The sequence below is a fragment of the Leucoraja erinacea genome, chromosome 25 (genome assembly GCF_028641065.1).
Source record: "Leucoraja erinacea ecotype New England chromosome 25, Leri_hhj_1, whole genome shotgun sequence".
In the NCBI taxonomy this organism is placed as follows: Eukaryota; Metazoa; Chordata; class Chondrichthyes; order Rajiformes; family Rajidae; genus Leucoraja; species Leucoraja erinaceus.
The window spans coordinates 27,146,300-27,160,550 of NC_073401.1; the positions used below are offsets into that span (position 1 = coordinate 27,146,300).

Sequence of the window (14,251 nt, forward strand, 5' to 3'; positions counted from 1 at the left end):
TCAAAGCCCCCGGCTGGCGATGGCGATTGTCCCGCGGCCATTGAAGCCACGCCGGGTGGTGCGAGGTCGCACACCGGGTCTTGATGTTGGAGCCCCCGGTGTGCGCCCGCAGAGTCCGCGGCCGTTCCAGCCGCGCGGGGCAGTGGTGTCAGGCCCCGCTCCAGGAGCTCTTCGACCCCGCAACTCGGGCGGGAGAATTCGCCGTTGCAGGAGCCCCGAAAAGCGGTCTCTCTCCAGGGATCCGCGGGCTCCTGGCGCCGTCGTCCGCAGACCCGCAGCAGCAGCCTCCGACTCAGCAGCGGCATCGGCAGCAGCGGCAGCAGCAGCGCGCTCCTCCACCGCTCCGGACTCGGCCAGCCCCGCGACGGCGACGGTGAGTAGCACCAGAGTCCCCGGCTTCTTCCTGTTGGAGGCCGCTCCTCGTTGCGGCCTCAACGACAATGGAAACCCGACGAGAAAAAGGTCGGGTCTCCAGTGCAGGGAGAGATTTAAAAAGTTTCCCCCCCCCCTCCCACCCCACCCCCCCCCCCCCACACACACACACCCCAACAAAAAAAATAACAAAAATTACATTAAGACACAGACGGAAAATAATAAAAACGCGGACAGACTGCAGAGGCCGCTGCTGGCCAGAGCCGCGCCGCCTACCGGAGGCCGGGGGCTTTGAATTTGACTCTGACATCGGGGGGGGGGGGGGAGAGTGCAGTGGAGAGATAAGTTTTTTTTTGGCCTTCCATCACAGCTATGTGATGGATGTTTATGTAAAATGTAATTATGTTGTGTCTGGGTCTATTTGTGTGTAATGTATGGCTGCAGAAACGGCATTTCGTTTGGACCTCTAGGGGTCCAAATGACAATTAAATTGACTCTTGACTCTCTTGACTCTTAAAAAGAATTACAATTATTAAACAGACCTTCAAAAGAATTCAGCTTGGGATTAGCCATCACCTTTTGAGATTTCCTTTCCGTAATAGTTAAAAATTATAAATATGGTACTAATACATTATATTTCCAAGATTCTGCACACTCACCTCTGTTGTGCTCTGTGATCATCATCACTTCCAACTTCCTGTAAGAGAAGAAAAGCATTACCAACTCTTGAATGCAAGTAACTTGTGCAAATACAAGGTTGGAGAAGTTCAAAATATACGTATGGTTTTTTTTTTGCTACAAACTTATTTCGGCAGACAGATCTTTACATTGATGTGCCTTCACCAGATACATAGTGTACTCAAATATTTTTCCATTTTCTAAATGTACCCGTCACCACTAATTTCAATCCTGCACTCAAATTCACTTGGACCATCTCCGACATTTCTCTACCGTTTCTAGATCTCACCGTCTCCATCACAGGAAACAGATTATTGACCGACATCTACTACATACCTACTGACTCCCTTAGCTATCTTTGCTACACTTCTTTCCACCCCCCCCCCCCCCCACACTAGGGACAATTTACAGGAACCAATTAACCTACAAGCCTGCACATCTTTGGAATGTGGGAGGAAACTGGAGAATCCGGAGAAAAACTACACGGTCACAGGGAGAACATACAAACTCCGTTAAGATAGCACCAGTAAAGACTCTATCCCCTACTCCCAATTCTTCCGTCTATGCCGCATCTGACCCAGGATGAGGTATTCCATACCAGGGCATCGGAGATGTCCTCATTCTTTAGGAAACGGGGTTCCCCTCTTCCATTATAGATGAGGCTCTCACTAGGGTCTCCTCGTTATCCCGCAGCTCCGCTATTGCTCCCCCTCCCCCCATTCGTAACAAGAACAGAGTCCCCCTTGTCCTCATCTTCCACCCCATCAGCCGTCGCATTTCAGCATATAATCCTCCAACGTTTTCGCCACCAACGGGATCCCACTACTGGCCACATATTCCCATCTCCACCCCATTCTGCTTTCCGCAGAGACCGTTCCTTCCGAAATTCTCTGGTCAATTCATCCCTTCCCGTCCAAAGCACCCCTCCCCCAGATACTTTCCCCTGCAACCGGAGGAGATGCAACACCTGTTCCTTTACCTCCCCCTTCGACTCCATCCAAGGACCCAAACAGTCTTTCCAGGAGGGCAGATGTTCACTTGCACCTCCTCCAACCTCATCTACTGTATCCGCTGTTCCAGGTGTCAACTTCTCTACATCGGTGAAACCAAGCGCAGGCTCGGCGATCATTTCGCTGAACACCTCCGCTCAGTCCGTCTTAATCTACCTGATCTCCCGGTGGCTCAGCACTTCAACTCCCCCTCCCATTCCCAATCTGACCTTTCTGGAGGAACAGCACCTCATATTTCGCTTGGGTTGTTTACACCCCAGCGGTATGAATATTGACTTCTCTAACTTCAAACAGCCCTTGTTTTCTCTCTCCATCCCCTGTCCCTTCCCAGTTCTCCCACTAGTCTTACTGACTCCGGCTATATTCTATTTTTGTCCCGCCCCCTCCCCTGACATCAGTCTGAAGGGCCTCGACCTGAAACATCACCCATTCCTTCTCTCCAGAGATGCTGCCTGACTTTGTGTCTACCCCTGTTAAGATAATGTGTCTCAATCATTCCCTATCGCAAAGTCCAACTTTTTCACATTGCCATTTTATATTCAAAACGAGAGGATTCTTAAAATATACTGTGAAACAATGGGCGGTTTTGAGGTAGAAAATGAAAAGCTTGCAAGAAATACATTAAAACATTTCAGTGGTTCTTTATGGGTAATAGGTCGATAAAAAATTCTTGGGACTTCTAGAGGAGAACTTGATCTCAATGATTTTCAAAATTAATCTTGGTTTATCGTAACTTCAAAGAATCTGCCAACTTATTTTTTATGAATTGTAAACATTTACTGAAAATGAAAAATACATAACTATTAACCTCAGTCCTGAACCCAATATTTTCCATCAACATATCCTATTACATTGTATCGATTTTTAATGGAAATTTAATTTGGAAATGTTATGTTTTTCAGATTTAGATATTAAAAAAAGTAGGTTTTGCTGAGAAACAAAAATGCCGAAGCAAATATTTAATACTAGTCATACAGTACAGAAACAGCCCAAGCTAGTCCCATTTGGCCAATATCCTTCTAAACCGTTCTTAAACATGTACATATCCAAAGTGTCTTTTAAATGCTGTTATAGTACCTGCCTTAACTAACTCCTCTGGCAACTCATTCCATATATCCACCATGTTGAGTGAAAACGTTGCCCCTCAGTTTCCTATCATCTTGCCCTCTCACTTTAAACCTACATCCTCTGGTTTTTGATTCCCAAACCCTGGTAAAAAACTGTTCTTCATCCTATTTTCCCTCATTATTTTATACACCCCTCTTTAATATTATTTAAACTCTGACATTATGCATTCCCTACCTGTTAAATGCATGACAATGGCTTTAGATTAAAATAGGGAATATGGTTATGTTACAATAAAGCTATTCTATCAACTGCAGTAAAATCAGTTTAACCTTTCTTCCCAAATTCCAGATAATTAATAATTGCCATAAATTTTATTCCAGAATGGATCAATTTTAGGTGTACTTGTGTCAGCTACTTTGTATGAACTTAAAAGTCCAGTTGCCGTAACTTACAGGTTACTAAATATACTTAAAAGTACATTTGGTTCTGAAATTATTATCAATCTCCCCAGTTACTATTAAATTAATTAAAGCACATTTTTCTGAATTAAAAAAAAAAAATTCTATATAAAAATATAAATTGCTAATCAGGCAGCCTTTCCCCGAGGAAGATAGGAAAAGGCAGACTAATTAGCAATTTGTATATTTTTTATATATAATTTTTTTGTAATTCAGAAAGATGAGCATTAATTAACTGATACTAACTGGTGAGAACTGTAGAGTGAAGAAGGGTTTTGGTGTGAAACGTTGCCTATTTCCTTCGCTCCATAGATGCTGCCTCACCTGCTGAGTTTCTCCAGCATTTTTGTCTACCATCTAAATATTAACTGTTTGCCAGCCACAGAAAGTATATTACCAAGTATTTCTAGCACTTTGTATTTTAGTTCAGATTTTTGGTATCGGTAGTTTTCTTTGCTTTTTGACATTGAAAAAATTTGAGTGTAGATAGTCATGCACTCATTCTGCAACAGGATGGAGGTTTGCTCTAAGAAATCAAACATCAAAGAATGGGAGAAGATGACAAATTTCAATTGAAGGACAGGAAGAGAATCTAAATTTCCAAGAATATAAAACAATATGGTTAAAAAAACCTTCAAACAATAATTCTCCTGGAACTGATGATACTTAATCTATTAGAGGCTTCTTGTTTAAGTACAAATGTATTTGTCACAAGCGCCATAAGGTGCAGTGAAATGTAATTTACCATGCAATGTTACAATCAAAAAAGGACATAATACACAACATAATTCAACACAGCATTCTTCACTGTGGTGGAGGGCAATACTGTTCAGACAGTTCTCCTCCTCCTCCTCCTCCCTTGATCACCCGTGGTCGGGGCCCTGACCCTCCCTAGTCACCGCTACAGACGACCCGATGTTCAAGCCCTCTGGTCGGATTGGTCGGAACGCCAACGTCGGGACAAGTCAAGCACACCCTGCGGCCCGGAGCTCACAAATCTACCACCTCGTTACCGGAGACTGCGATGTTCCAGATGTTGTAGGCCGGCGGTCGGAGCTCTTCTCCACGATGAAAGGTCTGCTCCACACCTGCTGCCAGAAGCTCCACAGACCGAGGCGCCAAGATGGTGTAGGCCTCAGGCCAGCAGTCGGAGCACTTCTCCGGCGACCCCCGGCAAGGGGGTCCGCAATGTTGAAGTCCCCACCGCGACGCCGCTGAAGCTCAGGGACCGACTCCGCGAAAGGCCACACCAAACCAACTGTAAGGCCGCAAGGAGGGGGACGAAGAAGCGACAAGGAAGAAAGTCGCATCTCGTCGAGGTAGGTGCCTGAAAACGGGTTCCCCCTATTTCCCCACCACCCCTCACACAAGACATACAGAGAAACACTAAAACATACTTTTCAACATACTTAAATAAACAAAAAAAGTCGAAACAACAAACCCGCTGCAGGCAAGGCAGCCGACTCGTGGCGCCACCGGAACAAAACGTGAATAAAAACAATCTTTTATGATCTAATGCCTCTCAAAACTTTATATACTTCTATCAGGTTCTTCCTCAACAATCCACATTTGTCCAACCTCACCTTATGGCTAATAACCTCTAATCCAGGCAATATTCTGCTGAACCTCTCTACATCTTCCTTGTAATAAAGCCACGAGAACAATACTTCAAATGTGGCATAACCACAGATTTATCTAGCTACAACATGATTTCCTGACTTTTATACTCAATGCCTTGACTGATGAATGCAAGCATAGCACACGCCTTCTTTACCACACTATCTATTTGTTTTGAAACTTTTAGGGCGTTGCCGACTTATACCCCAAGATCTTTCTGTACATGAATTGTATCAAGAGCCTTACCATTAACGGTATACTTTCTCCTTACATTTGACCTCCCAAAGTGCAACATTTCACACTTGGTCAGATTAAACTTCATCTGCCATATCTTTGCCTATATCTGCAACTAAGTTGTTTATATATAATCACAAACTGTGGTCCTAGCACAGATGCCTGTGGAATTCCATTGGTCACAGACCTCTAGCCAGAATAACATGCTTCTACCACTCCGCTCTGTCTTCTACGAGTAAGCCATTTCAGAATCTATGATTCAGGAAATTGTGATTATTTTAAACGTTCAATTTCCTCTTTTAATTGGTGGAAAAGCAACCTGATGTGCCCAAAGCTAACTAAATCACATAACTCTTCATTGCTGCCACTCATCTATATGTTTTCCCATGTCAGTAATATCATGGTGCAGTTGATACAATGCTGAATCAAACCTGCTTCACTCCAGCAGAAAAATCCAGTACAGGTACTTAAATTGCAAGTTAAGATGTTTCTATACTCTGTCAAAAATTTATAGCAAGATTAAATTGGCATCATTAAGGATGGTCAAAAAACTTAATCAAGTATTGCTTTTGTGAGGCCACCCCAAAGAAGAGCATCCAGTACAGGGAACATAATTGACACATCATTGGAGAAAGGAAAGTACAGAAACCAAGACATGAGAGCGGAGAGAGGGAGTTGCAGTAGGGAACAGTACTAGAAATGAGCAAGACCATGAGAGGACTTGCACTTAGACTCATGGACAACAGGGAAACAGATACCTTTAGCCCAACATGTCGATGCCGACCAAAGTGCCACATCTAAATTAGTTCCATTTGCTTGCATTTGGCCCATACCCTTCTAATTCTAAAGGTACCTTGAATTCCTCTTGGTTAGATGCAGACCGTTCTATCTGCCCAGAGAGTTCACCTCCACTGTTGTGACTGCAGCCTATATCCCTCCTGATGCTAATGCCAAGCTTGCAATGAAAGAGCTGCATACTGCCATTAGCAAACAACAGACGCACAACCCCGAGGCAGCCTTCATTGTTGCGGGTGACTTCAACCACTCCAACCTGAAGACTGTACTCCCCAATTTCCACCAACATGTATCCTTCCCCACTAGAGTAGACAAGACACTGGACAAAGTCTACACCAACATGGCTGAAGCTTACAAAGCCATCCCCCTCCCCCACCTTGGTCAGTCTGATCACGTCTCATTGTTCCTGCTCCCTAAGTACTCCCCACTCATCAGACGGGTTAAACCAACTGTAAGGACAGTTAAAGTCTGGTCAGAGGAAGCGGACTTCACACTTCAGCAGTGTTTTGGAAACACTGACTGGAAGACGTTTGCAGCCAGGCCACCCTTGACTCTCACACGGACATCGATTCCTATACATCCTCTGTTCTGGACTTTATAAACTCCACCATCAATAGTGTCACCTCCCTCAAACAGGTGACCATATACCCGAATCAGAAGCCATGGATGAACAGCGAGGTCAGGCTACTGCTGAAAGCACGGGACACCGCTTTCAGGTCAGGCGATGCTCGAGCCTACAGTTCATCCAGGGCTAACCTGAAGAGGGGCATCAGGAAGGCCAAGCACTGCTACAAGCTCAGGATTGAGGAGCACTTCTACAACAACTCCGACCCCCGACGCATGTGGCAAGGCATCCAGGCCATCACGGACTACAGACCCTCCAACATCACCCCCCCACATCCAGCGACGCCTCCTTCCTTGAGGAGCTTAATCACTTCTATGGCCGCTTCGACAGGGACAATCTAGAGACAGCCATCAAGGCTGTGCTACCTGCCGATCACCAACCCCTCACACTCACCCCCTACGACGTATACGTGGCACTGAGTAGGACTAATGCACGTAAGGCTGCTGGCCCTGACGGCATCCCCGGGCGCGTGCTCAGGGCCTGTGCTGCGCAGCTGACAGACGTCTGGACTGACATCTTCAACCTGTCACTTGCCCAAGCAGTTGTCCCCACTTGCCTTAAAGCCACCTCCATCGTGCCAGTGCCAAAACACTCCACTGCGGCAAGCCTCAACGACTTCCGCCCAGTTGCACTTACCCCCATCATCACCAAGTGCTTCGAGAGGCTGGTCCTGGCACACCTCAAAAGCTGCCTACCCCCCACACTGGATCCCTATCAGTTTGCCTACCGTAAGAACAGGAGTACGGAGGATGCCATCTCAACGGCACTTCACTCCGCCCTCTCCCACCTCGACAACAGAGACACTTATGTAAGAATGCTGTTCATCGATTACAGCTCAGCATTCAACACCATTATTCCATCAAAACTGATCGCCAAACTCGGTAACCTGGGCATCGACCCCTCCCTCTGCAACTGGATACTGGACTTTCTAACCAACAGACCCCAGTCTGTGAGGTTAGACAAGCACACCTCTTCAACCCTCACCCTGAACACCGGCGTTCCTCAGGGCTGTGTGCTGAGCCCCCTCCTCTACTCCCTCTTCACCTATGACTGCACACCTGTACATGGTACTAACACCATCATCAAGTATGCAGATGATACAACGGTGATTGGCCTCATCAGCAACAACGATGAGCTGGCCTACAGGGAGGAGGTCCAGCACTTAGCAGCATGGTGCGCTGACAACAACCTGGCCCTTAACTCCAAGAAGACCAAGGAGCTCATTGTAGACTTCAGGAAGTCCAGAGGCGGCACGCACACCCCCATACATTAACGGGACGGAGGTGGAACGTGTTTCTAGCTTCAGGTTCCTGGGAGTCAACATCTCCGATGACCTCTCTTGGACCCACAATACCTCTACTCTGATCAAGAAGGCTCATCAGCGTCTCTTCTTCCTGAGGAGACTGAAGAAGGTCCATCTGTCTCCTCAGATCCTGGTGAACTTCTACCGCTGCACCATCGAGAGCATCCTTACCAACTGCATCACAGTATGGTATGGCAACTGCTCTGTCTCCGACCGGAAGGCATTGCAGAGGGTGGTGAAAATTGCCCAACGCATCACCGGTTCCACGCTCCTCTCCATTGAGTCTGTCCAAAGCAAGCGCTGTCTGCGGAGGGCGCTCAGCATTGCCAAGGACTGCTCTCACCCCAACCATGGACTGTTTACCCTCCTACCATCCGGGAGGCGCTACAGGTCTCTCCGTTGCTGAACCAGCAGGTCGAGGAACAGCTTCTTTCCGGCGGCTGTCACTCTACTAAACAATATACCTCAGTGACTGCCAATCACCACCCCCCCGGACATTTATTATTTTTTTTTGAATTCAAATCGTTTGCTATGTCGCTCTTCAAGGGAGATGCTAAATGCATTTCGTTGTCTCTGTACTGTACACCGACAATGACAATTAAAATTGAATCTGAATCTGAATCTGAATTCTTTCCTATCCATGTACTTGTCCAAATGTGTTCCAAATAAATCTTTTCCCTCTCACCCTAAATCTATGCCCTCTAGTTCTTGCAGCAGCGAGTCACCACCGCTCCCCACGCTCCGAGGCCGGCCAGCCCCACGATGGTGAGTAGTCCGCAGCTCCGCAGTCTCCCGAGCCCCCGGGTCATTCAGGTTGGAGGCCGCTCCACGGTGCTAGGCCCCAACGACAACGGAGACCCAACAGGGAAAAGGTCGGGTCTCCCGGACAGGGAAGAGATTTAAACAGTTTCCCCCCCCCTCCCCCCCCGCCCCCCACATGTACACATTTAAAAACACTATTAAAAAACACCAAACACTACATTTAACTAGACAAAAAATAAAAAAAAGACAGACAGGCTGTAGGGGCCGCTGCAACGGGTGAGTCGCGCCGCCAACTTATCTTCCTGCACCACCTTATCTTCCTGCAACACCACTTTCAGGGTGTACTCTGAGATCCCTCTGCAACACATCCTGGAGCTTTAAAGGTCCTGCTCGATTCAACTTCTCAAAATGCAACACCTCATGCTTATATGAATTAAGCTACATTAGCTATTCCTCAACCCATTTGCCCAGCGGATCAAGATGGCAGTGTAATTCTTGATAACCATCTTTGCTGTCTATACTATTTATTTTCGTCATCCGACACAATGAGTGAGCATAGCTTGGTATAAGAAACTTGAGAAACAAAATCAGTAGCAGACCATTCAGTCCTTTCAATAAGATTGCAACTGATTGTTTACCTCAGCACCACATTTCTACATGAACCTTAAATTTACCAACTCCTCTAATATACACAAATTCCTTGATTTCCATTCCAAATATACTCAGCAATTGTCCTACTGAGTTGTGAATCCCAAAGAAGAGTTCATAAGTTAAAGTTTTCAGATACTTCCATAAAGATTACTGCAATGAGGGGTTGTCCTGTTTGAAGTGATGAAGCAGAGTTGGTCACACTTGTGATGTGAGAACTGAGAGATGATCTCAAGGAAACACAATAATCTTAAGAGGCTTGGCCATAGATGCAGAGTGATGTTTTCTAATAAACCTTTAGAACTTGGAAACAAGAGCCACCGTCTCAAAATAAACAGTCAGCCATTCAGAAGTGAGATGGGAAGAATGACTTCACCAGAGGGTTTAGTTTAGTTTAGAGATACAGTGTGGAAACAGGCCCTTCATCCCAGAGTCCGCACCGACCAGTGATCCCCGCACGCTAACGCCATCCTACATACACTAGGGATAATTTTACATTGATACCAAGCCAATTAACCTACAAACCCGTATGTCTTTTGAGTGCGGAAAGAATCCGAAGATATCGGAGAAAACACACGCAGTCACGGGGAGAACGCACAAACTCCGTACAGACAGCACCCATAGCCGGGATCGAATCCTGGTCTCTGGCGCTGTGAGCACTGTAAGGCAGCAACTCTACCGCTAATGAATCTGTAGAATTCTTGCTCAGATGGGCCGTAGAAGCTCAATCACCGGGTATACTCCTGCTTTTTCTTCATACCTCTAATGTAGTTAACAAGAAAAACAGTGGAATCGCCAAGTCTTAGGCGCCAAAGGCTTTGAGAGTGGGACATGGACTAATGCAAACATAATTGCGCAAGTAGGCAGTCTTGGTGACACACTGCCAAGCTTGGGTTCAATAGGATATTTATTATGGACAACTAAAATTTGTTTTTGAACTAAATGGACCATGAGACAACTGAGACTGTGGCAGATAATAATTACCGATTAGATGAATGAACAATATCCCTATTCACACTTCATATAATTGAAATGCAACGGAGTGCACACAAGCTCAACAGAAGAGTAGGTTTAGTTCTCTCATTAAGAATCATTCTAAATATACCCACTTGTATTTTAACAATTATTTTCGCAAATGGTATGAATCACGATTTTCAACATAGTGCATACCTGAATAAGTAGTTTGTACACAGATGAACCTTGATCATCTCAGAAGAGATTCACAAATCAAATGTTGATAATTATAGCAGGACTCCCAAGCTTTTGCTTCAAATTACTGCGCAATTCTACAAACTTTATCACAAATAGAATGGATGCTTGTTTTTTTTTCAAACGGCAAAATATCTTATGATAAATGTAAGCTATATTTCAAAATACATGCCCAAGATTGGGGGTCATGTCAAAAAATAAATCTAATTCCATTTCTTGTGCAACTGACAAACACAACTGATGAGGTCACTAGGCCTTTTGCTTGAATTTAAAAAAAAGTATTACCCATTGAAAACAAAAGCATTGTTTGTGAAAATGGAGTGGGCAGTTGTTTGTACAAGTATGAAATAGTTTAAAATATGATAAAATATTATGTGACGTAATGCATTTTGGTTGTCCAATACTGGAAGGACATATACAGTAAATGGCAGGAACCTTAACAGCTTTGATATACAGATGGACTTTGGAGTACAAGTTCATAACTCCCTGAAAATGGCACCACACATTGCTGTATAGAGATGATGAAGGAGACATTTAATTTTCTTGCCTCATGGCAGAGGTATTGGGCATAAGAGAATGGAAATCATGCTGCAGTTGGTTAGACCATATTCGGAATATTGTGTGCATTTCTGGTCATTATTCCATGGTAGTACTAGAAAAAGTGCAGATAAGATTCACCAGCACATTGCCTGGAATAGCTTTAGCTACAAGGAGAGATTGGAATTGTTCTCAATGAAGTGCAGGGGGCTGAAGGGTGACCTTATGGAGGTTAATAACATTATGAGGGCATAGATTGTCAGTCATGCCAGAAGCATGGGGGAATCTAAAACTAGAGGACAAAGGTTTAAGTTGAAGGGAAATATTTTAAGTACATCTCAGGAACAAGATTTCCCCCCTTACACAGAGGGTAATAGGGCCATGGAACCAGTTGCCACATGAGGTGGTTGAAGCAGATACAATCACAGTGTATAAAAAGCATTTGGGTAGGTATGGGGATAGAAAAGGAACAGAGGGAATATGAGTCTAATGCAACAAAATGGGATTATGGCACAGATAAACATCTTGGTTGGCATAGCTGAAATTGGGCTTAAGGGCCCGCATCTGTGTTGTACAACTCCATGACTATTTATTGGGGACATTATGTAGTAGGAACTGTGAACAGTGACAGCAGCAGTATCGTGGGATTTTACTACTACAATGATTTTAGATTTTTTTGTGTAGGATTATTTTTGAATAAATGTAATTTAAAATTTTATCAAAAATAATAATAAAAAAGAAAAATCTATCAGAAAGAAAACACTATTTAATATTCTGACTACAAACAACATACCCAATTGTATTTTCTTCTATAAAATGTATTTGGAATACAAAGTAATCACCTTGGAAGTTTCAATCCCTAAAAGCCATTTAATTATTATAAAGTGTTTCCACTAGATGAACAATGGTCCTCTATATCTATTAGAATGTTAATCAAATCAGAATACGTTTGTGACTGGTATAAGCATGTGCAACCTACAAAGACTAGAATTATGAAAACATAATTTTAGAAAGTTCTGTCTTGATCCTATTTCATTATATGCTAAATAGGAAACTCTTAAGTGTGTTTACAAACAATGTAGGAGAATATGGTCGATACTTTTCACAAAACTGATTGTGTCATGTGTACATTTCCTGGTTGTTTTTTAAATCTAATTATTTACTAAATCATCCCTGCTACAATAATGTCAAAATCTACAGTCTTCCAAAGATTATATGCCATATCAAGAAATGTGATCTCTCGGGTGTCCACCAAGTTCAAAGATGATTAGTGCTTAAAGTAATGTTGGCAAAGGGTTTTGTTCTTTCCACCTGGCACAGAACAACTTATAACGTACACCCACAATGAAGAAACCATGAAAAATAATGATCAATTGGAGACAAACCGATGGGAGTAATCTAATTTCATTAACAGTACTTTAAACACAGAGCATATTCAAACTTAAATAAGTCCAGGTGTATTATATTATTTTAGAAACAAGCAAATAAACGGAACTGTAGAGCAGACATTAGAGGAATAAATATTGGGGTATCCTCCTATAGTTGTCAAGTAGAGTTTACATATCACCTGCCTGGTTTTAAGCACTGTATTCTGTTGTAGTTTGGCATGCAATATAGTCATTCAGATTGCTTGCCTATTCAGAAGAGCAGGAAATAAGATAATTTGAGGATGGAAAAGATAAGATACTCAAGGCCAGATTTTTTTTTGTGGACCCAAGATAAACGTTCTGTCATTGGCTTTTAAGGAACCTTACATACTCTAAAAAGGTTGTTCAATTCTGCAATGAATGGGAAGAATGTCAAACGCATTGACTTTTCTATCAGTTTACAAATTTTGCCAATAACATGGCTTGATGCATTGTGGCAATCCTTTCACCAGCCCCCTCACCGCAGTTTAAATATGAAAGTGGCTTCCAATCGGAGATAGATGAGAATTTCACAGCCTTTAAGCTCCAAGTAGATGCAGGGACACTAACCTAGAGTATGCGACATCATACCAATTTCAGTGCATTTATGCCAGACAGATGGAAATTAAAATTGTCCTTGCTGAGTCCAAGGGTAACTTGGGTGGATACTGACAGTGCTCTCTGCTATTAACGATGTCCTTCATAAGGTACATGAACACATTACAAATAGTCCATGCTTATAAATATGATCAATTGCTCTTTGATAGGATAAAATAGAGCCAATGTATAATGTATTTTGTATCATGTTAATTTCAGCTTTAAACTTGGCAGTAAAACTGAAAAACTCCAGAAGCAGGCATTAGATTACTAAGGAATGTCTATGGATCATGTAACCATACCTGCCTGCAGTAACCTAACAAATGGATCAACCCCCTCAAAATATAAGTTCCTAGAGTAAATATCACCAGCAAACCAAGTACCATGGGGTAAATATCATCAGCAACTCATTCTGAACTAGCCATATCGAAGCAATGGTCGAGAAAGCACACTTCCTTACTCCATTTCCTCATAAGCTTAGGAAGTTTGGCGTGTCCCACACAAGTCTCACTAACTTCTACAGATGCGCTGTAGAAAGCATTTTATTGGGATACATCACTGCAAGGTTTGGGAACAACTCCATCCAAGATTGCAAGAAATTGCAGAGATTGTGGATGCAGCCCAAACCATCATACAAACCAACTGCCCTTGACTTCATCTAATCTTCACACTGCCTTGGTAAGGCCATCAGCATAAGCAAGGACGAGTCTCACCCCGGACCCTCCCTCTTCTCCCCTTTCCCATCAGGCAAGTTACAGAAGTTTGAAAACACATATCAGATTCAGGAAGTTTCTTCCCAGCTGTTAACAGGCAACTGAACCATCCTATCACCCACTATTGGTCCTGACCAATCATCTATCTCACTGAAGACCCTCGGACTATCTTTCATCACACTTTATGACTTTATCTTGCACTAAATGTTATTCTCTTTA

At 43.6% G+C, this 14,251-nt stretch overlaps 1 protein-coding gene across 2 annotated transcripts in view; it reads right to left on the reverse strand.

The window, feature by feature from the left end:
* ssh1a (slingshot protein phosphatase 1a) overlaps positions 1 to 14,251 on the reverse strand; it is a 55,600-nt gene that overhangs the window by 34,773 nt on the left and 6,576 nt on the right. For both annotated transcript variants that reach the window (XM_055655332.1, XM_055655333.1), the window contains exon 2: positions 1,032 to 1,069. In XM_055655332.1, coding sequence (XP_055511307.1) covers positions 1,032 to 1,069 — 38 coding nt within the window. The remainder of the gene's footprint in view (positions 1 to 1,031; positions 1,070 to 14,251) is intronic.